Raw genomic sequence first — 23163 nt, 5'->3', positions numbered from 1 at the left:
CTGGCGTGCTGCAGTCCATGGGGTCGCAGAGTCGGACACGACTGAGTGACTGAACTGATGTGTCAATTATACTACATGCTAAGCAAGCAACCTGCCTTTTTAGTACCTTTATGATGGTAAACTGCTAAACATACTGGGGACTTCCCTGGTGGTCCAGTGGCTAAGACTCCTGGCTCCCAATGCACGGGGCCCAGGTTCAATTCCTGGTCAGGGAACTGGATCCCATATGCTGCAACTAAGATTTCGAATGCCGAAACTAAAGATCCCTTGTGCCACAATAAAAATCTGGCACAGCCAAATAAATAGATTTTTAAAAAACTGTTTATTTTTGGCTGTGCTGGATCTTCATTGCTGCTTGGGCTTCCACTCTAGTTGTAATGAGAGGGGGCTACTCTCTAGTTGTGGTTGGCAGGCTTCTCATTACTGTGGTTTCTCTTGTTGCAAAACATGGGCTCCGGGGCATGCAGGCTTCAGTAGTTGTGGCACACAGGTTTAGCTATTCACTGAGGCATATGGACTCTTCCCAGACCAGGGACTGAACCCACGTTCCCTACATTGGCAGGTGAATTCTTAACCCCTGTATAAAATGTATGTAGATTTCCTCATTTTGCTATAGGAACATCACTATAAGCTAGTGTTTAAGACCTTCCATAAGTAAATGTTCTATAGCCTATATTGATAACTCCTTCAACACCTAACACTTCTCTGGTGGGAAACTATTTGCTCAGTCCAGAGTAAGTTTACCATGCCTCCCTGTAAGCTTATACCTTTTCTTCAGTCATCACCACGGTCAAAATCTGCCTTTCAAAATACAAGTCCTCCACATGGTCAAGGTGACGTCCTTGTTGAAACTGGAGCACATGGAGAAGGCATATAATCACTCACTGAGCGATGAAACATGGAACAGGGGATGACTCAGTAAACATTTTAAGGAATGTTTGCAAAGTGTGATCTTCAAATCAGTGTTGAAGTTAAATTCCCAACTTGGTCTCCACACAACTGTTACACTGACTTGTGTTTTGGTACAACGCCATTGGTCTCCACTGACAGCCTCCATGAAAACAGCCCAGGAGACTCATCACTGCCTTCACCATAAGGAGGCCCCCCAGGGGGGAAAAGAATCCCATCTGGTCTGCACGCCAAGTATATTGTACTTTTTTTTGAACAACTGGTTTGTTAAACACAGCCCTGACCAGGTTTCACTGCTGGAAAATTCAAGCCAAATTGTGACCCATCCGTTCTCAGTATGGAGCAGAGGTGGGGGGTGCAAGGCCACTGTGCGGTCCAGGTCAGGGGGGCAGGGGGGGTGGATGTGGTCCGAGGGTCTTCTCTGTGAATGGCACTCCAGGACTGTGCATGCAGGATGCCTTGGCCTTCTGGTATGCACTTTTTATTTTTGGCTGCGCTGGGTCTTGATTGCAGCATGGGGCATCTTTAGTTTGTGGCATGTGAGCTCTTAGTTGCAGCATGTGGTATCTAGTTCCCTGACCAGGGATCAAAACCAGGTCCCTGGCATTGGGAGCTCAGAGTCTTAGCCACTGGGCCACCAGGGAAGTCCCCTGGTATGTGCTTTTAAAGCCTTGTTTTTCCTTCCTCTTTTTTCCCTTCAGGCTTTCTTTCTTCATCTTTTCCCTCTCCTCTATTTTGAACTTTTATATCGTTGTATCCTGTGTGTCTTCATAAGCTTCTTGAAGTCCTTTGTGGAATAAGGCACAGCGTAAATTAATAAGTTACAGATGCAAACCAGCATTGGTCGATGCCCTTAGCATCATAATATCCAGGCCATAGCACCCAGATCCTTACTCCTGTAGCGGTGCTTGTCTCAGCTCAGATCTATTGGTGTTTAAAGTGGTGCTTCTGTAAAGTCAGAACATGGAATGCAAGCTCCTGTGTGAGCTGAGAGTCCAATATAGCTGGAAGCATATGGCTTCCACTGTGAAATGTTCTTTCTTATTTCCCAAGGAGTTTTAGAGAAATGCACAAGAACATATGTCCAGTACTAAGATTCCCTGCCAGATTTTTTTTCCCCTAACTTGTGGTTTGATATTTCAGATCATTAAGTAGACACATCTGTCCGAGCATGTTTTCCTTTTCAAGAAAAAAAAAAAATCATTTGAAGACAGCTACCCAGTGACAGAGTCAGCTTTCTTAGTGTGCCCGGACACACTCGGTGCCCTTGGACCTGGAATCAGGCAGAAAGTGATCCATACAACTAAGTCCCACCGTCTGTTCACCACCCTGTATCCCCTGGGTGTTGAGCGAAAATAGAAATTCACTTTCCTGTTTGTTTTTAAGCATATATTGGGGAATGTGTATGTGTGTTAGTTGCTCAGTCGTGTCCAACTCTTTGCGACCCTATGGACTGTAGCCCATCTGGCTCTTCTGTCCTTGGGATTTCCCAAGCAAGAATACTGGAGTGGGTTGCCATGCCCTCCCCCAGGGGATCTTCCCAACCAGGAGATCGAACCCAGGTCTTCATGTTGGAGGCAGATTCTTTACCGTCTGAGCTGGCAGGGAAGCTTGATGTTGGGAGTACTTCTTAGTAAATCTATGGTTTAGGGAAAATAATCTTCAAGTCAAAGCATTCTCATCTAAATCTTGGCTTGTCACCAGCTGTAACTTTGAGCAAGTCGTGTAACCCTAGTGCAGCCCTGACAGGACTATTCAGGTGTGCCCGTGTATGTACCATACAGCCTGGTAGAAATGCATTTCCCCAGCCTGGGATGAAGTGAGGTCATGGTCACTAAGAGGAAAAATGGCACTTATGGCAGAAAGTGAAGAGGAACTAAAAAGCCTCTTAATAAAAGTGAAAGAGGAGAATGAAAAAGTTGGCTTAAAGCTCAACATTCAGAAAACTAAGATCATGGCATCTGGCCCCATCACTTCATGGGAAATAGATGGGAAAACAGTGGAAACAGTGTCAGACTTTATTTTGGGGGGCTCCAAAATCACTGCAGATGGTGACTGCAGCCATGAAATTAAAAGACGCTTACTCCTTGGAAGGAAAGTTACGACCAACCTAGATAGCATATTCAAAAGCAGAGACATTACTTTGCCAACAAAGGTCTGTCTAGTCAAGGCTATGGTTTTTCCTGTGGTCATGTATGGATGTGAGAGTTGGACTGTGAAGAAAGCTGAGTGCCGAAGAATTGATGCTTTTGAACTGTGGTGTTGGAGAAGACTCTTCAGAGTCCCTTGGACTGCAAGGAGCTCCAACCAGTCCATTGTAAAGGAGATCAGTCCTGGGTGTTCTTTGGAGGGAATGATGCTGAAGCTTAAACTCCAGTACTTTGGCCACCCCATGCGAAGAGTTGACCCATTGGAAAAGACTCTGATGCTGGGAGGGATTGGGGGCAGGAGGAGAAGGGGACGACCAAGGACGAGATGGCTGGATGGTATCACCGACTCGATGGACATGAGTCTGAATGAATTCCGGGAGTTGGTGATGGACAGGGAGGCCTAGCGTGCTGTGATTCATGGGGTCGCAAAGAGTCGGACACGACTGAGTGACTGAACTGAACTGAACTGAACTAAAGAGGAAAAATACCACTTATTTGTCTCAAACATGATCCACGGTGCTAGGATTTAACTCCCTCAAATTTTTCCCAGTTCCCTTGAGAAAGAATCTTCATGGACTCCTCCCTGCAGGCCCACCAGCCAGTGCCCCCAAAACCTGAGATCCCTGGTGCCCCCCACTTGGTGTCCTCCACATAGGGACAGAGTCACCCCGTGGAGTCGCTCTGGCACCTGCCACCTGTGAGATCCTTCCCAAGAGCACTTCTGAGCGTAGAGCACGCCCTCCACCCTTGCTTGGCTTGTCAGGAGGCTAAGTAAGCCAGAGCACTGGCGGGACAGCACAGCAGAGATGGAGGCATTCTCGGAGCATCCTGCACGGTCTCCACCCCAGGGTTTGTGTGTGCCATCCCAGGTCGCTGCAGAGCCCCACGGCGGTGTAACTTCAGGAGGCCTCTGGCTCTTTGGAGATGGGAATTCCAGCCGCGCTCCGACTGTCTGAGGGTCTCTGGCTGCTGAACTCTTGTGGGTGAGGACTAGACAGCTGGCCCCCACTGCCTGCAGGGAAGCTGGGAAACTGCCTGCCAGAGGAGGGTAGTGGAAATGGAAATAGGACAGATAGAGGCTTTTCAGAGAGCCGGAGCTCACAGGATGCCTTGCCGTTTGTTACATGAGATACATAGAGCCGTAGTTCTTTGTAGGTAGTGGTCTTGCTGTTTGTTATGGGAGATACATAGAGCTGTGGTGTTTCGTAGCTTCCTGCCTTAGGAATCAGCCATGATGGTAGAATTTCTGGTCCAACTCATTCTGCCCTGCTGAGAATTTCCCCCTTTCCTCCAATACGTTGTCACTTGGAAATGAGATAAACCTGAGCCCTTCAACTCTCAGCCCCAGAAAATGAAGCTGAGATGCAACTGCCCGGTTGGCACTCGGGGAACTTGTCTTAAAAGCTTGCACATGTGGCCAGCCTGTGCTTTTTAATTTAGATTGGACTGACTGGGAGCATCAACCCTGCCTTCTGACCACTCTGGTTTCTTGCCTCCCAGCCGTGAAATCAAAAGACACTTGCTTCTCAGAAGGAAAGCTATTACAAACCTAGAGAGCGTATTTAAAAGCAGAGACTTCAGTTTGTCAGCAAAGGTTCATATAGTCAAAGCTGTGATTTTTCCAGTAGTCATGCACGAATGTGAGAGTTGGACCATAAAGAAGGCTGAGCGCTGAAGAATTGATGCTTTCAAATTGTGGTGCTGGAGAAGACCACATATTCAGTCATACACATACTAATACTTGTATCCATTTTCCCCCAAACTCCCCTCCTGTCCAGGCTGCCACATGACATTGAGCAGAGTTCCCTGTGCTATATACTGTAGGTCCTTGTTGATTATCCATTTTAAATATAGCAGTGTAGTACTGTTTTAATTTTAATCTCCCAGGGAAGACTGATTGAACAGTCTTGATAAGATTGATGAAAACATTGAGGAAAAGTAACGAGACCATCCTAGAGTTTCTAATAACTGAGGAGAGGGATACAAAACTCTTCAAGACAATAGAGGCAGAGTTTTGAGAAAATGATTAAATACAAAATAGTTTATCGTGCTTCAATTTTATGTGCCAAGTGAAAAGAAAGAATATATTAGCAAAGAATTATATATATATATATATATATATATATGAAGACCCCCTCCGGCTGCTCCTGTGCCCCAAGGGGTCGCCCTTTCTTCTGTAGCGTCCAGCAACCGGAGGTTACCGTGTCCGAGAGGTGTTGGCCCCTGTAATACATATTAGTTTACATCGGGATAAGAATAGAGGAGCCAGTGAAGAGCTGTGTTCCTTGTATCCCCAGACATCCAGGGGAGAGGGGCCCACGTCTGCACTTGGTCTGTACAGCAATCCCTGTTGTGAAAGTGGGAGCAGGCAGCTTTCAAAACCAGCAGGATGCTCAGATCTCAGGCTGGCCAAGCAACCTTCCAGCTGTAACCGGTTTTTCATAGTCAGCTGAATTAGATATTATTTATTGATGAAGCCTAAATACATAAAGGCTTTATATGAAACTGCAGATGTTAAAAAAAAATCTAGCTGGGACAATGTAAAACAGAAGAAAATTGCTAATAGGCATGTCTTTTTCTGTTATGAAACCTATTTTTGGCTTTTTACGTTATAGAAAAGTCACTATGAAAATTCTTAATTCTGGGGACTTCCCTGGAGTCCAGTAGTTAAGACCCTGTGCTTCCAATTCAGGGGCGCGGGATCAATCCCTGGTCAGGAAACTAAGATCCCACATGTCATGCAGCAGTGGCAATTAAAAAGGAAGAAAGAAAATTCTTCATTTCTGTCTTCTGATACAAGTACCTGGCCCACAGAGCTGTCATGGAAATATTCTGTAAAATTACTTTAAGAAAAACACTACAGGGTAAACAAAGTCCTACTGTATAGCACAGGGAACTATATTGAATATCCTATGATAAACCATAATGGAAAAGGATATGAAAAAGATATATTTCATATTCCCTGGTGGCTCAGCAGTAAAGAATCCACCAGCAATGCAGGAAACACACAAGATGCCAGTTCAGTTCCTGGGTTGAGAAGGTCCCCTAGAGGAGGGCACAGCAACCCACTGTAGTATTCTTGCCTGTAGAATTCCATGGACAGAAGAGTCTGGCGGGCTACTGCCCATAGGGTTGCAAAGAGTCAGACATGAATGAGAGGCTTAGCACACATGCATATAAATCTGAACCACTGTACTGTACAGTGGACATTAACGCAACATCGTAAATCAACTCTACTTCAATAAAATAAATTAAAACAGAAAATGCTGCAGCTTGAATCCCTGCAAACCAGTGATCTGAACATGAGCATGTGTGACCAGAGCAGGTCTGTGATAACTCACCCTGGAGCATGGTGCCCTGGACGTCACAGGGCCATTAAGGTCTCTTGGAAAATAGAGTGCCAGAAAGGAGAAATCACTCACGAGTCTATCACAGAACGCTCCCTTTTCAGCGTGGCCTCGTGTTTCCGTCCGTCCTGCTTCTTAAAACTTACTGTGACTCTATGGCAGTAAAGCAAGAGAGATGCTGCAGAATAGACGGTATGACTTGAGCACAGGCTGCTGCTTCCAGCTCTGTCTTCTGGTCCAGGCTTTGCATCGTCACCGGCTCTGACTCTGCGCCCTGCCCAGCAGCTTCCTCTCCCAACGGGAAGTCAGCAGAGCTGCCCAAAGAGCTAAACTTTGTCTTGGGCCTGCCTTCGGGCTAATGGGGGCAACTGAAGGCTTGTGATTAAAGGTCACTCGTCTGTGGGGGCTGCAAGGTCTCCCGGGACAGGACCTGACAGCCTGCAGTGTAGACCCCCTCCGGCTGCTCCTGTGCCCCAAGGGGTCGCCCTTTCTTCTGTAGCATCCAGCGACCGGAAGTTACCGTGTCCGAGAGGTGTTGGCCCCTGTTCCCTCCATCTCTGGCGTCCACTTCTGGCTCCCAGATGTACTAAACTTCATCACCTGCCTGCCCCAGCGTCCCTCCTCAAGCTTCCCCACTGTGGGCGCTCACTCATCTACACTTGGGCTCTCATGGGTACAAAGGACCCTCTGAGCCCCAGGACCAGGCGCTGGCTTAAGTCCAACACCCCATCACTTACCTGCACATCTTACCCCTTACATGGTGGCTCCTGGCAGCTCTGGATCTTAACTGTGCTGACAGCAGGTGGAAACATCTGTGCTCTCTGGCTCCATCTAGAGGCTAAAAGACTGCAAACAGGAGGTGGGAAGAGACTACCTAGCTCCCTGCTGCCTGAATATCCCCAGCATCGTTTCCATCCTACACTGCAGCCTCCCCACCTGGCCTCTCCCCTAAAGTTCAGAAACAGAAGCTAGGCTCAAGCCTCCCCTGCCATATGCTTTTTTTTAATTGGAATGTAATTGCTTCACAATGTTGTGTTAGTTTCTGCTGTTCAGTAGAACAGATCCGCTATACGTATATATTGTTGTTGTTGTTCAGCTGCTAAGTCGTGTCTGACTCTGCGACCCCGTGGACTGCAGCACCCCAGGCTTCCCTGTCCTTCACTATCTCCCGGAGTTTGCTCAGATTCATGTCCTTTGAGTCGGTGACGCCATCCAACCATCTCATCCTCTGTCACCCCCTCCTCCTCTTGCCCTCAGTCTTTCCCAGCATCATGGTCTTTTCCAGTGAGTCCTAAACATATATCCCCTCTTACTTGGATTTCCTTCCCATCTAGGTCACCACAGAGCATTGAGCAGAGTTCATGTGCTGTATAGTAGGTTCTCAGTTCTCTATTTTATGCACAGTAACAACAGTGTATATGTCAGTGAGTTGTCATCTGCTTTTATTCTGTCCAGTATCCATCTGCTTTTATTCTGTCCTGCCACCTGCTTTCCTCCAGATTTTCAGCCTCCCACTGGAGGAGTGTCTGCCTCCCCTTTCTTTCCCACCCCCACCTGCCATATGGACTGACTTATTCTTGAAAGTGCCTCAAAATAGGAGCGCGGTGGGGTGGAGAGTGGACATTACTCAGAGGAGAAAACACATCCAGAGGCATTTCAAATATATCCACAAAACAATCCGAAAAATATTTATGGAGCAGCTGCTCTGTGTTAGAAGGAGGTGAGCAAAGCAGATGAGGTTCCTGTCCTCACTGAGCTTACAGTCTGGAGCCTTTTGTAGGAAAGATTCCCAGGCAAGGGCATAGAGATTTACATGTAAGAATGACCACTGTCACTGCAGAGCCAACTGAAATGTCCATGCGTAAGGAGAAGGCCGCACGGGTGATAGAGCAGCCATATTATGGAATGTTATGCAATAGCTTCCAAGAATTAGATACTCACATTGAAGAAGAATCTGTGCATACACATCTGAATATATCCATACATATACACAGACATGTGTTTACATGTCTGCATGATTATAAAGAAATCTAAATAAACACAACTAGTAACAGTGATTTCCTCTAGGAGATAAGAGTGGACACAGCTGGGGAGATGGGCAGGAGGGAACTTTTACCTTTACTTTATAAACGTCTATCTTGTTTGGATTTTGTGCAACAAATTCTGTATTGCTTTTGTAATTTTTTTCTCCATTTTTAAAAGAGTTTTATATAATTTTAGAAGCTACTTTCCATTTATAGTTCTTACCAAATATTGGCTGTATCCCCGTGTTGTACGATCCATCCTTGAGCCCGTTTATCTTACACCCAATAGTTTGTTCCTCCCCCTCTCCCGCCATTGACCCTCCCCCGCCAGCCACTGGGAACCACTAGTTTGTTCTCTATATCCACAAGTCGGCTTCTTTTATGTTATATTCACTAGTTTGCTGTATTTTTTTTAGATTCCACATATAAGTGATGTCATAAGTATTTGTCTTTCTCTGTCTGACTTATTTCACTTAGCATAAAGTCCATCCATGTTGCTGCATATGGCAAAATTTCATTCTTTTTATGACTAGTATTCCATTGGGTAAATACATATACATGTATATATATATCCACATCTTCTTTATCTATTCATCTGTTTATGGACAGTTAGGTCATTTCCATATCTTGGCAATTGTAAATAATGCTGCTATGAACATTGAATGTGCTAAGTCGCTTCAGTTGTGTCTGACTCTGTGACCCTATGGATAGTAGCTGGCCAGGCTCCTCTGTCCATGAAATTCTCCAGGAGAGAATACTGGAGTGGCTTGCCATTTCCTTCTCAAGCGGATTTTCCCCACCCAGGGGTTGAACCCAGGTTGTCTCCCACATTGCAGGCAGACCCTTTATTGTGTGAGCCACCAGGTGGCACTAGTGCTAAAGAATCCCCCTGCCAATGCAGGAGATGCAGGAAGACCCACTGGAAAAGGAAATGGCCCTCCACCCCGGTATTCTTGCCCGGAGAATCCCACGGACAGAGGAGCCTGGTGGGCTGCAGTATACGGGGTCACAGAGAGTCAAGCACGACTGAGCGATTGAGCTCTCACACAATCTAATTTACATCTTTGGAGTTATTTCCACACCTTACATGGTTGAGAGAAGATGGGGAAATTGGGCAACTCATTCTCTGCTGCCTCTTGTCCCCCTGTCCTGTAGGAATGCATGTCCCCTCCCAACGGTCTCCCTCTCATCGTCACTCTATCCTCTTCCTCTTCCTCTCCTCCTTCATCCCCTCTGTGTTTTCAGCTCCTCTCTGTCTCCCATTCAAAGTCCTCATCTGGCTTGTTTCCCCAAGCTGTCTTCTTTTGCCATAGAAATCAGCAAATTCCAAATTTCTTCCCATGATGTAAATACTTTCACCAGTTCTAGTATCTGCTGTAAATCAGAATCAATATCTGTCCCATCTGGTTCTGCTTCTTTAAGCCTAGTGGAAGAAAATTATTGCCTGAATCTCTTATCAGAGTGTTTGTTTTTATAGTTTTTTTTTTCTTTTTTTGAGGGGAGATCATTGTCCCTTCCTATCCAAAATTAAACATACCTGCCCAGGTTAGTTTCTGTCCAGAAACACTCATCACATCTTTCAAGATCTGCAGTCTTCCACACTGGGTTTTTTTTTTTTTTTCCATTTGTTTTTTTGGTGGTGGGTGGAGGGGGGTGAAAAATATATTTATGCACACTTTTCTATTTCCCACACTTGGAACATCTTTATACCTTTCATTTTGCTTTTTATTTATTTATTTATTTATTTTTAACAACAATTAACAATGTTGTGATAGTTTCAGGTGAACAGTGAAAGGACTCAGCCATACATATACATGTATCCATTCTCCCACAAACCCCGCTCCCATCCAGGCTGCCATGTAACGTTGAGCAGAGTTCCATGTGCCATGCAACATGTTTTTGTTGGTTATCTGTTTTGAATATAGCATGACCTTCCCAAAGTCCTTAACTGTCCCTCCCCTCCAGCAACCCTGAGTTCATTCTCTAAGTCTGTCAGCCTCTTTCTGTTCTGTAAGTTCATTTGTGTCATTTCTTTTGACTTCACAAATAAGAGATGTCATATGATAATTCTCCTTCTCTGTCTGGCTTACTTCATTCAGTGTGACACTGTCCATCCATGTTGCTGCAAACGGCCTCATTTCATTGTTTTTAACGGCTAATATTCATACACACACGCGCGCGCGCGCACACACACACACATCACATCTTTGTCCATTCCTCTGTCGATGGACATTTAGGTTGTTTGCATGTCTTGGCCATTGCAAACAGTGCTGCAATGAACATTGGGGTGCATGTATATTTTCAGGCCATGTTTTTCTCTGGGTTTATTTGCTTCCCTGGTGGCTCAGATGATAAAGAATCTGCCTGCAATGCGGGAGACCTGGGGTTCGATCCCTGAGTTGGGAAGATTCCCTGGAGCAGGGAATGGCTACCCACTCCAGTATTCTAGCCTGGAGAATTCCATGGACAGAGGAGCCTGGTGGGCTACAGTCCATGGGGTCGCAAAGAGTCCTATACCACTGTGCGACTTTTACTTTGACCTTTCATGCCCAGGAATGGGATTGCAGGGTCATATGATAGTTCTATTTTTAGTTTTCTAAGGAACCTCTATACTGTTCTCCATAGTGGCTGTACCAAAAGAGAAATGCAAATCGAAACTACAGTGAGATATCACCGCATCGGTCAGACAGGCTATCATCGAAACATCCACAAACAGCAAATGCTGGAGAGGGTGTGGAGAGAAGGGAACCCTCCAACACTGATTGTGGGAATGTAAACTGGTACAGCCATTACTGTGTTTTTTAACTTGTTATTCTGAAAGAGCATGTTGCCCTTCCCAACTTTGGAAAGTCTGCTTTAACTTGCCAAAGGGTGTCTTGCCCTCCCACCCCATTCCTGGGGTATCTCCAGGCTGCACAGAGCAGGGAAGAGGGGGAGGAGAGAGCTCCTATCACATAATAAGCTCATTGAGTGCCTTGTATTGATATTATATTCAATGTCATTATTAGTTCTCAGACCTTAAATGACATCTTAACCATTCATGGATGGGTATAGCTAGTACTTTTTTTTCTTTTATTTTACATTTAATAAGACTTCCTGTTAAACCCAAGACAGCCTAGATTTATGTCCTGGCTTCATTACTTTCTGAGTGATATTAAGCAGCCGTTCATCTCTGAGCCTCAGTGATCTCATCTGTAAAATGGGGAGATTAATAGTACTAACCTCATAGTGATGTTGTGAGGTTAAGTAAGTCAATAAAGTAAAGCACATGGGATAGTGTCTGACACATAATAAGTATATGCTAGTATTTGCTATTAGACTGAAAATGCCCTTCCTTGTAAGTTTTCTTCTTCACTATTTTTCAGATTTTAATTCTACCTTCCAAAGACATAGATCGTCCATCTACTCATTTTTCATCTGACTCACGTGCACACAATTCATTGCTGTGCTTTTATCTTTTCCTCCCCACTTCTTTGGTCTCAGTGCTTTTTAAATCATCCTTTTGCTTTCACCTTCACCCCATGGCTCCAGGACGCCTTCCTGGCCACCTGTCTTGAGACTGAATGAGATCTACCTGTCAAATGCACCATGGTTCCCCAGTGACATATGCAGACTTCTCTTTCAAGCCTCACCATCCTGTAGGACCGTGGGCTTCATGAGAGCAGAGAGCATGTGTGTTCCTCCATGCTGAGCTAGTGTCTAGCTCGGGAGATACCATGTACCTACTACTCCTTCAACAAGGAAATGCAGATGCAAGAAGTAAGAAAAAAAACGGATTCCAGACTCAGTCTGCATTTCTGTAAAAACAACCTCTTAAAAACAAGAGATGGTGAAGGACAGGGAAGCCTGGCGTGCTGCAGTCCATGGGGTCACAAAGAGCTGGACGTGACTGAGTGACTGAACAGCAACAAAGCACATACAGCTGAGAGTTTTGAAAGGGACATATACACCTGCAGATAAAGTTGTTTGCATCTCTATTGGGCCAGGTCCTGTTTTAGATAATGATGGTGTAGGTTATCAAGCTGATAATGTTCGAGACTGCTTTTATGGTTTTCAATTTAACCTTGGGAGTAAGCTTATTTATTACTTCATGGACAGCTTTGGAATTAAAAAAAAAACTCTTTCTTTCCACTCATCAAGGGGAAGATAATAAGCACCAGATGCTAGTTTTGAAAACTAACTCCTGCAGAAAAAAGCGGGTCTCAAATTGTCGTTATTCGCCTGTTGTATTCTTATTATCTTGTTCTCCCATATCCAATGAGAAAAAGTGTACGTGTGTGTACATACACACATATACATCTACACACATACGCTTGTATATGCATAGTATGGGCGTGATTGTACCTTGGTATCCACCAGCAGAGAGGTTCCAGGACCCCTCTGAATACCAAAGTTTGTGGATACTCAATCTTTGATATAAAAAAGCTTAGTATTTACATCGGAGAAGGCAATGGCACCCCACTCCAGTACTCTTGCCTGGAAAATCCCATGGACGGAGGTGCCTGGAAGGCTGCAGTCCATGGGGTCACTGAGGGTCGGACATGACTGAGCGATTTCACTTTCACTTTTCACTTTGATGCATTGGAGAAGGACATGGCAACCCACTCCAGTGTTCTTGCCTGGAGAATTCCAGGGACGGGGTAGCCTGGTGGGCTGTCGTCCATGGGGTCGCACAGAGTCGGACACGACAGAAGTGACTTAGCAGCAGTATTTACATATAACCTATACACACTCTCCCGTATACTTTTAATTGATTATTTATAATACCTAACACAATGTAGGGCTTCCCAGGTGACTAAGTGGTAAAGAATTCTCTTGCCAAGTATGAGACATGGATTCAATCTGAGTTCAGAAGATCCCCTGGAGAAAGAAATGGCAACCTACTCCAGCATTCTTGCCTGAGGAATCCCATGGACAGAGGAGCCTGGCGTGTTACAGTCCATGGGGTCACAAAGAGTTGGTCACAACTTAGGGACTAAACAAAACACAAAAACAAGGCAAGCACTATTAAATAGTTGCCCTGGCAAATTCAAGTTTTGCTTTTTGGAACTCTCTGGAATTTTTTTCCTAGTATTTTTGATTCACAGTTGGTTGACTCTTCAGATGCAGAACACACAGATATGGAGGGTTGACTCTGTGTGTGTGTGTGTGTTTGTGTGTGTAATGGTTCTGTGAAATTCACTGAACCTCCTTTGGTTCCCCGAGTCTTTATCAGGCCCTGTTTTGGGTTTCCTTCCAATTAGAGAAAGGCTTCTGGCAACGTTCTTCCCGCTACAGTTGTTTCAAGCAGTTTTGTGTAAAATAGTTAAAGCCCCTTTAGCCAATCTAACAACTCTAAACACTATTAGAACTTTGTTTATTCATCCAGCAGTTAATTTTGGAATGCTTCCTGTATCCTGAAGTTCAGCCCATTTAATTTTTTTCTGAACAGGACGGCTTTCAAACACAGTTGTACAGTGGTTTATTCACAGCAAGTGAAATAAATCCCTTGCACCAGAAGCTCGAGTTTTAAAACAGAAAATAAACTGAGCTTGAAGACCTGAAAAACAAACGTTAATACCATCCCCAGCTAAGAAGCATAAATTCACAAATAAGTTCTCTTTGTCACAGTAAGTGCTGGTTGGTGAAGAAGTAACTTGAACATGAGTAACTTCATCTCACAGCAGCTTCTCTCTTCTACTATGGGTTTCTGTCAAAATATAAAAGGTTATATTTCATTCACTTTGGCCACCTGATACGAAGAGCCAACTCACTGGAAAAGACCCTGATGCTGGAAAAGATTGAAGGCTGGAGAACGGATTGACAGAGGGTGAGATGGTAGGATGGCATCACCAATTCAATGGACATGAGTTTGAGCAAACTCCAGGAGACAGTGGAGGACAGGGAAGCCTGGCATGCTACAGTCCATGGGGGTCTCAAAGAGTCGGACAGGACTGAGTGACTGAACAACAAATTTCATTTACTTACCTTAAAGTCAATAATATTTAATCCAACCAGAAAACATAGTCATTGTCAGTTTGGAACCAAGCATTGCAGTTTATCTCGGAATAAATATGATGAAATGTTCCTTTTGCAGATGCAAGTACTGGCATTACGATGAAAACCTGCTCACAGCCAGCATCATCATCGTCTTCCATAATGAAGGGTGGTCCACCCTCATGAGAACAGTCCACAGTGTAATTAAAAGGACTCCAAGGAAATACTTAGCAGAAATCGTGTTAATTGATGATTTCAGTAACAAAGGTAATGGCTAAGGGATTGACATTTAATCTATAAAGTAAGTTTAAATTATAAACAGTTGCAAACATGTAATTTCAAAATACTGTAGAAATTAATGGTATCTATTGATAGCATCTATAATCAACAAGTTGGCACTGTGCCAAGCATTGTATGTGAATTAGTTTCTTTAGTCCTGACAGTAATCCTTGTGAGAGATATTGTTTATTTTCATTTTGCACTTGAAACTAAGGCAGGTTAAGTAACTTGCCAGAGGTGACAGGTAGTAATTAACAGCTGCCTCCCAATCTATAGTCTGCACATTTAATCACAGTCTTATACTATACCAATTATTTGGGCCTTGGATTTTATAAACATTTAGTTGTAAAGGTAATTCATTAAATGACTGAAAAAATGCAGTGGCATGTATGTTGTAATGTCACCCAAAGCCCTATCTAAATATATATATTGAGATCTATATACGTTTTAATAGCTTTATTTTGCATTTGAATGATGATGCAAACATTGAATTTGACCAGAGACCATGGGCTATTTTGTTTATGATAGAAAGTATCTACTAAATCTTCCTTTGTTCTATATTTGATTGAGGATATTTGAATAGAAGGAAACAGTGTTTTATTTTTTATTCTTCTTATGGAGTGAGCACTAATGTGTTTATGGTGACATCAGTTAGTCTTGGTTCCACTTGACAAGGGAGAGATTGAGCAATAACTTTCCAGTTAAGTGGGGTGGGGTTTTTTAAGTTAATTTTTTTTTCTTCAAATAGATCCATTATTGTAAGCTGAATATATCTTCTTAGTGACATAAATATCAAAAGATAGATAATGCTACAGTTCAAGGGACTCTCAAGAGTCTTCTCCAGGATGTTAGAAAAGAAGTCAGAACATGATCAGCATGAAAGAAAAAAAAAATTCAAAATGGCTTTAAAACAGCTTCCTCCAAAACTTAATATAGAACTCTCCAAGTTCTAAACCAAGTTTATAAACCTCTGCTGTTTTTGAAAGGACATGACCAGAATCTTGACCTTGCACACATTATATTAGCATGGAGAGAAACAGAAATATGACCTACTTACTTCCTTTCCCTCTCCTCATTATACACCTAATCACTTTCTTCAACTAATCAAAGCAGAGAATTTATAATTTTAGAGTAAAGAGCAGAGAGAATGTATAAATTTTTCAGTCATCAAATGCCTTTAGCTGAGACATCTTGGTTGTAATTTTCTATGGTAGGAATATTTTCATTATGAATGCTATTCCTGTCTCAAGATAAATATTTGATAATATGTTTTTAAGTGATATTGTTGTTGCCAACAGTGTTTTAAATTTAGCAAAACTTAAATCTACAAAAATAACAAATTCCATGTCATGCGTGTACAGATTTTAAGAACCACTACATTATTAATACAAGTTTAAAAGCTCAGCATAGTCTTTAAAATAGTGAAGATACATCATAAGGTGTTTCCCATTCTAAAATCTCGTGTTCTTGCTTGGCCCAAGGAAAGAACAAAATTTTGTGGTTAAGTTTTGTCCAGTTTAATATTTGTGTGATCAGTGCTTCTGTTGTTCCAAATCTCTAACAGCCTCTTGTAACACATTTATAAAAAGCAATTACATATAGGATCTTCTTCAGTCAGACTGCAGAGTCATTGGTTGGGGCTACCCTTGGACCCTTTAATTACTTCTCCCAATTTCAAAACAACCTTGACATCTGTCAGCCCAAGCCTCAGTAAAATTACACAAAGTTTGGTAAAACATGACTTGACTGAAAACTAGGTTTGTTTTCTTTCCCCAGTTTGTCCAATAATTAAAACTGTGAGTTATAATTTTTTTCTCTGAAAGACAAAACACTTAACTAATATAAAACCCCACAAAAGAGGTGGCTGCTCAGAAGCCTCGAGTTTCTGGAAGTTACAGTGTCCTCAAAAGGCAAGGGTTTCGGGCCTTTAAACTGAGAACACCCCTCTCCACCTGTGCCTCCAGCAAAGTGCTGCAGGGACCACGCGTCCTCGCAGGGCTTAGCAAAGGAGGCTGGAAGAGCACTTCCGCTCACAACTACTCATCATTTCCTCCCGCCTCTTATTGGTCACAGCAAGTCACGTGGCCCAGCAGTGGTCCCAGGCTGGTCAGGATGATCACCCGCCGGGAGAGATGTTTTCTGTTTGGGACCAGGATCCCTCCACCTTGGTGTTGGCGTCCATGAGACCCTATGGCAGCCAAGTTATCTTACTTGGAAATAGATTTAAAGAACAGAAACAGGTTTCTGATGATAACTATTTATTTAGATTTATTTAGATAACATATGTGAAAATACCTAATGCAGTTCAGAAGGGCTTTAGAAAAAAGCCAACTTAGGGCTGTATTGAACTAAAAAAAAAAAAAAAAAAGGTAAAGTAAGAGCTTTAAAAACAAAACAAAACAAAAAACCTTTTATTGAAGGGAAAATTACCAAGACTTTCTGGGGAAAAATTGCAGCTCAGCATGAGAGTTTTATTTATAATTCTCATTAAAATTGGTTGCCGAAATAGAGAAAGGAAAATTTTTTCTTCTCAATTTTGAATACTCATGTGTGGGTGTCTTGCTAATTATAAGCTCCTTAAAAATGAATGAAGTATTAAGTGTACAGCTTGATTTGCCCGTTAACCACTAGCTCATCACTAAATACAGCTGTTTTTTGCCTTATTTTTGTATTAGTGGGCTAAAATTTTAAACAACTTAAAAAGAACTTTTGTGACTCAAGAAAAGTCTTTAAGAATCCAGGAATTAGTTGTGGCTGTGATGAACCAGTTTCATAGGCTCATAGAGATACAAACAAAAACCATTCTGTTGCAGCTCCGAAGCCAAGATGGAAAGTTTAACAAATGTATCTTTTTTTTGGGTAACCCCAAATTTTCTCTACCAAGGTGCAAACATATGTATGTGTGTGTATATATGTGTGTGTGTGTGTGTGTGTGTGTGTGTGTATAAATATATAGGGCTTTCCTGATAGCTCAGTTGGTAAAGAATCCACCTGCAATGCAGGAGACCCCAGTTCGATTCTTGGGTCTGGAAGATCCCCTGGAGAAGGGATTGGCTACCCACTCCAGTATTCTTGATCTTCCCTCTGGTTCAGCTGGTAAAGAATCTGCCTGCGATGGGAGAGACTTAGGTTCAATCCCTGGGTTAGGAAGATCCCCCTGGAGAAGGGAAAGGCTACCCACTCCAGTATTCTGGCCTGGAGAATTCCATGGCTTGTATAGTCCATGGGGTCACAAAGAGTCAGATACGACTTTCACTTTCACTTTTCTTTTCATGTGCATACTTGTGTGAGTGCATGCTCAGTTGCTTTAGTCAGTTGTATCCAACTCTTTGTGACTTAATGGACTGTGGCCTGTCAGGCTTCTCTGTCCATGGAATTCTCCAAGCCAAAATACAAGAGTGGGTAGCCATTTCCTTCTCCAGGGGATCTTCCCCACCCAGGGATTGAACCCATGTCTCTTGTGTCTCCTGCACTGCGGGTGGATTCTTTACTATTGAGCCACTAGGGAAGCCCATATATACATCCATACATATGTAAATGATATATATATTTATTAGATAAATGTGTAAATATTTATTTATAAATTTATAAATATTTATAAATTAAATATAAATACATAAATTTATAACATAGAAATAAATATTTATAAATAAACATTTACACATACACACTTGTTGGGGGCTTCCCAGGTGGAGTTCGTGGTAAAGAACCTCCTGGCTAATGCAGGAGACATAGAGACACAGGTTCAGTCTCTGGGTCCAAAAGATCCCCTGGAGAAGGGAATGGCAACTCACTCCAGTATTCTTGCCTGGAAAATCTCATGGAGAGAGGAGCCCGGTGGGCTACAGTTTATAGGGTTGCAAAGTCAGACATGACTGAAGCGACTTAGTGCACACACATGCATACATGTGTTGATGCTTAAAATACAGAGAAGATAGGATTTGTTGTTGTTGTTGTTATTTGCCAGCTTGATGGGAACTATATTGATCATCACATCAAGACTACTCCCTTCATCACTGATTGTAGGGGGGATGGCTCAGAAACAAATGTTAACCTATACCCCATGTGGATTCCAAGGGACTGTGTAATGTTAGCCATAGACAGTGCATCTTCAGAAATCCTGAACCATTGCTTCTGCCAAAAGCCAAAGAACTATTGTGCCTGAAAGTTTCTAGGCAGAACATTAACATTTGAATTGTTTTAAGTTTTCATGTCAATTGGCATAGTTGTTATTTGTTCTGTATGTTTAGACAGTTTTGATCATTCTCAGGCTATTAATAGTTCTCCATAGGTGTATTAAGCTCAGAATTTTAACTTTAATAATACACTTCACCTTGCTTCTCTATACATTAACATTGAGCATGCTTCTGTGTAAAATTACTGACCTGTTGCCTATCCTTTTTTCTTGAGAAAAATGATAGCTTAACTGGTTTATAACCACAAATATAATGTATAATATTGACTGAGTTTTTTATTCATAGAACACTTAAAAGAAAAACTGGATGACTATATTAAACTGTGGAATGGCCTAGTCAAGGTATTTCGAAATGAGAGAAGAGAAGGTTTAATTCAGGCACGAAGTATTGGTGCCCAGAAGGCCAAACTTGGACAGGTAGGAAACATTCAATATTTTTTGTGTCTGTTTTGGATTTTGTAACTAAAAGATCATGTACATTTTTAGGTACCACTTTAATTTTTTTTAATTGAAATGAAAATGCTATCTTAACCAGACAAATATCAAAATTGACTCTATGGCCAGTTTATCTTAGCATCTAGTTTAAAATTGTATGTGATAGATGATGTCCTGTAGGTGAGTTTTTTTTCATCCTGCCTCTTTTTTTTAAGGTTTTAATATACCTCGATGCCCACTGTGAGGTGGCGGTTAACTGGTATGCACCGCTTGTAGCTCCCATATCTAAGGACAGGTAACATTACCTTGCTTTTATTTCCTTTCCTGGTTGAAAAGTAAACCTCATCCTAGAAGGACAAATAATATTCCCATCCTGATTTCATTTCCATTCAGTGTATCAAGTTGCGTGTTGAGTATTATTTTCTAGCTAGTTGTTTCCCTGAGTGGAGCTTGGTGAAACGTGGGACTGATTCAAATGCAGGCAGTTAGACATTTGGAATAAGCCCAGCATATCTCACTTAGAGTCTCCTTATGGTTAGGTCAGTAAAGAGACTTTCTCCAGCTCCACAAGCTTGCTCTAAGAGTAATGTTAACTGCCCCCTCCACACTGTGGTAACATTCCGAAGACTTGAAGGAGCATACTTTGAAATTATGCCTATTGGTTTTTGTATGACCTTGGAAATCATTATTTTACATAGTATGGGCTAGCTGTCATCTGTGTCAAAGCCTTGGATTTCCACATGACCTTTAAAGTTTAGAAGTGGACAGCTGTCCCATGGGAACGTGGTGATCACTGTTCAGTTTACAGCGGATCTGAAACTGTTGACAGCAGTACCAGTCTTCTGGTTCCCAAAGCCTTCCCTGCTTTTAGTCCAGAATCCTTACTATTTCAGAATCTAGAAAAAATAAAGGGGGACTTCTCTGGCAGTCTAGTGGTTAAGACTGCATACTTCTAATGCTGGGTACGTGGGTTCTGTCCCTGGTCAGGGAACTAAGATCCCACAGTGGCCAGAAACAAATAATTAATTAAAATGAAAATTTTAAGAAGGAAATAAGACATGTCCCTGTGTCTGTGGCCTGAGTCAGAAGAAGACCTTTCAGAGGACTGTATCATCCCAGGATCTATCAACAGTGATCTCTACGTGCTGCCTAATTCTATCCTCACTGCAACCGTGCAAAATAGATATTATTACCTCTCTTTAGCTAAAGAGGATGCCGATACTGAGAGAAATTCATGAATTTGCCCCAACTCGGACAGTTTATAAAGAATCCAGCTGAGAGCCCTCTGGGACACCTTCCACTGCATACTTAGAAATCCGAGAATCACAAGACTCTCATGAGGAGAGATAGCTAGCCTTCCTCTCTCCTGATGAGAGTGGGCAGTCCTCTGGGATGTGGGCAGGGTGAGTGAGGTCATTCCACTGGCCTCTCGACTGGCCCGCAGGAGTCCACAGGCGGGAATAAAGCCCCTGTGTTGAAATCCTGAGCCCCAAGGATTTTCCCCTTCTCCTTGGTTTCTAAACATCTAAAATGTACCTTAACCGTGGTTGTAAAAAACTGTAATCTCCATTTTAGGAGATGCCTTTTAAAACCCTTTCTGATGAAACGAACACCAGAACAACAGTGTAGCAATTATCTTAGCAGAGTTGGCACTATACCTGATTAGTCATATAGCACTAGCAGTTTTATGAAGCCCAGATAAAAGGTATTGTTTTTTGCTCCAAATTCTCAGGCCACTATTTATGCTATTCAGCAGGTTTTTAGGGATTTTTGTGTTTTTTGTGTGTGTGTGATAAAAGCTAATTTTTTGCAATAAAAGAAGTAGGATAGAAGATCAAGTAAATGTACAGAAACAGATTTTCATAATAACTTCTTCCAAAGAAGTAAAAAGCAGCAGAGTTGGGAGCACTGCTGAAAGTGTAGCAAGTATTGTCTTTCTACACACACACACTCATTTTTTTTTAAAGAAACTGTAATCTTTATTTATTTATATTTGTTTTTTGTCTTAGGCCAGGCCTTATGAGGCAGGAGGGCTCTTAATTTCCTGATAGTTCCCCGACAAGGATCGAACCCGTGCCCCCTGCATTGGGAGCTGAAGTCTTAACCACAGGGAAGTCACACACACCCACACCCACACCCACACACACACACACACACACACACACACACCCCTTAACCACAGGACCACCAGGGAAGTCACACACACACACACACACACTGATTTTGAATGGAGGAGCAAGGAGGGAAAAATGGGCAGGGAAACCTGGTAAATAATGTGAAGTTACCAAGAGAGCGAGCCTATAGGACCAGAGTGAAAATGAGGACATGCTGCTAAGTTCAAGGATACAGCTCTTTGTCCCTAACATTTGTCTGTGAGCCCAGGGACGTCCCCTCTCCCCTTCTCTTATGAAAACAGCCTCCTTGACTTTTCAAGGCATTCGTTCACGTCGATCTGCCATTAGATATTAATGTCCCCTGCTGCTGCTTAGTTGCTAAATTGTGTCTGACTGTTCTGCAGCCCCATGGACTATCGCCTTCCAGGCTCCTCTGTCCATGGGATCCTCCAGGCAAGAATACTGGAGTGGGTTGCCATTCCCTTCTCCAGGGGGTCTTCCTGATGCAGGGGTCGAACCTGCATTTCCTGCATTGCAGGGAGATTCTTTACTATCTGAGCCATTAGAGAAGTCCTAAGTTCCCTTAGTGGGGGAAAAAATAGAGCAACCCAGAATAACAAGAGATAAGACAGTTAGACTTGCTCAACTACTAAGTGTTGGGTTTCTTAAACGCTTTTTCATTTTCTGTAAATGTTTCAGAACCACATGCACTGTGCCTCTAATAGATTACATAGATGGGAATGACTATTCCATTGAGCCTCAGCAAGGTGGGGATGAAGATGGTTTTGCCAGAGGGGCCTGGGACTGGAGTTTGCTATGGAAGCGAATCCCCCTGAGTCACAAGGAAAAGGCCAAAAGAAAACATAAAACTGAACCTTATCGGTAAAGCTCACTACTTCCTCTTTTTAACGTGGAATGTTTCTCTCTAAGTACTTTTTTTTCTTCCTTCCCCATGTCCTGGTGTAAACACGTGGGTCCCCACACGCCCTTGCATTTCATCTTTGCTGCCATCCATCAACAACACAACACAGAACCATTTGCACTGTGCCGCTCATAGATGTCATAAATGGCAACACATATGAGATTGTGCCCCAAGGGGGTGGTGACGAAGATGGGTATGCCCGAGGAGCATGGGACTGGAGTATGCTCTGGAAACGGGTGCCTCTGACCCCCCGAGAGAAGAGACTGAGAAAGACAAAAACTGAACCATATCGGTAATCACTAAATCACTTACCTTTTTTTCTTTTCTCCAGTCGCTGCTAACCTATTAACCTCTTGCCAAGCTAAATATATATATATATATTTATATATATATATATATATATATTATTAACACTGTAGATGCTGTCTCAGACTCTGAAAGGATTTCTTTCTTTGTGCTGTTTCGGGGGTTTAAATTCACCCTTTCATCTTTGTGGTTGCTTTCTTCTTAAAAGCAAGCTCAATTTGGGGGCAGACTTGGAGGGTGGGCATGTTTTATGGTATCAGTTCCAAATACAGGGGAAAAACAAGAAAAGCTTTGCAGTCTTCTCCTAGTAGGTTTTTGTTTGTTATTTTGTTTAGTCACTAAGTCATGGCTGACTCTTTTTGACCCCATGGACTGTAGTCCGCCAGACTCCACTGTCCGTGGGATTCCCCAGGCAAGAATACTGGAATAGGTTGCTATTTCCTCCTCCAGGGATCTTCCCGACCCAGGAAGTGAACCCATGTCTCCTGCACTGGCAGGCAGGTTCT

At 42.8% G+C, this 23163-nt stretch overlaps 1 protein-coding gene across 2 annotated transcripts in view; it reads left to right on the top strand.

Annotated features, from left to right (window-relative positions):
* GALNT7 (polypeptide N-acetylgalactosaminyltransferase 7) overlaps window positions 1-23163 on the top strand; it is a 134307-nt gene that overhangs the window by 93506 nt on the left and 17638 nt on the right. Inside the window, exons 3-6 of one of the 2 annotated variants that reach the window (XM_069576763.1) lie at window positions 14507-14673; window positions 19167-19297; window positions 19531-19610; window positions 22461-22643. In XM_069576763.1, the coding sequence (XP_069432864.1) occupies window positions 14507-14673; window positions 19167-19297; window positions 19531-19610; window positions 22461-22643 (561 nt within the window). Of the gene's footprint in view, window positions 1-14506; window positions 14674-19166; window positions 19298-19530; window positions 19611-22128; window positions 22312-22460; window positions 22644-23163 lie in introns of both variants that reach the window. The other variant, XM_069576764.1, reaches the window with a different exon arrangement.

Source organism: Ovis canadensis, chromosome 2 (assembly GCF_042477335.2).
Source record: "Ovis canadensis isolate MfBH-ARS-UI-01 breed Bighorn chromosome 2, ARS-UI_OviCan_v2, whole genome shotgun sequence".
NCBI classification, from domain to species: Eukaryota; Metazoa; Chordata; class Mammalia; order Artiodactyla; family Bovidae; genus Ovis; species Ovis canadensis.
Note: the sequence above shows the minus strand (reverse complement) of the source record. Positions and strands in the feature narration are given on the sequence as shown.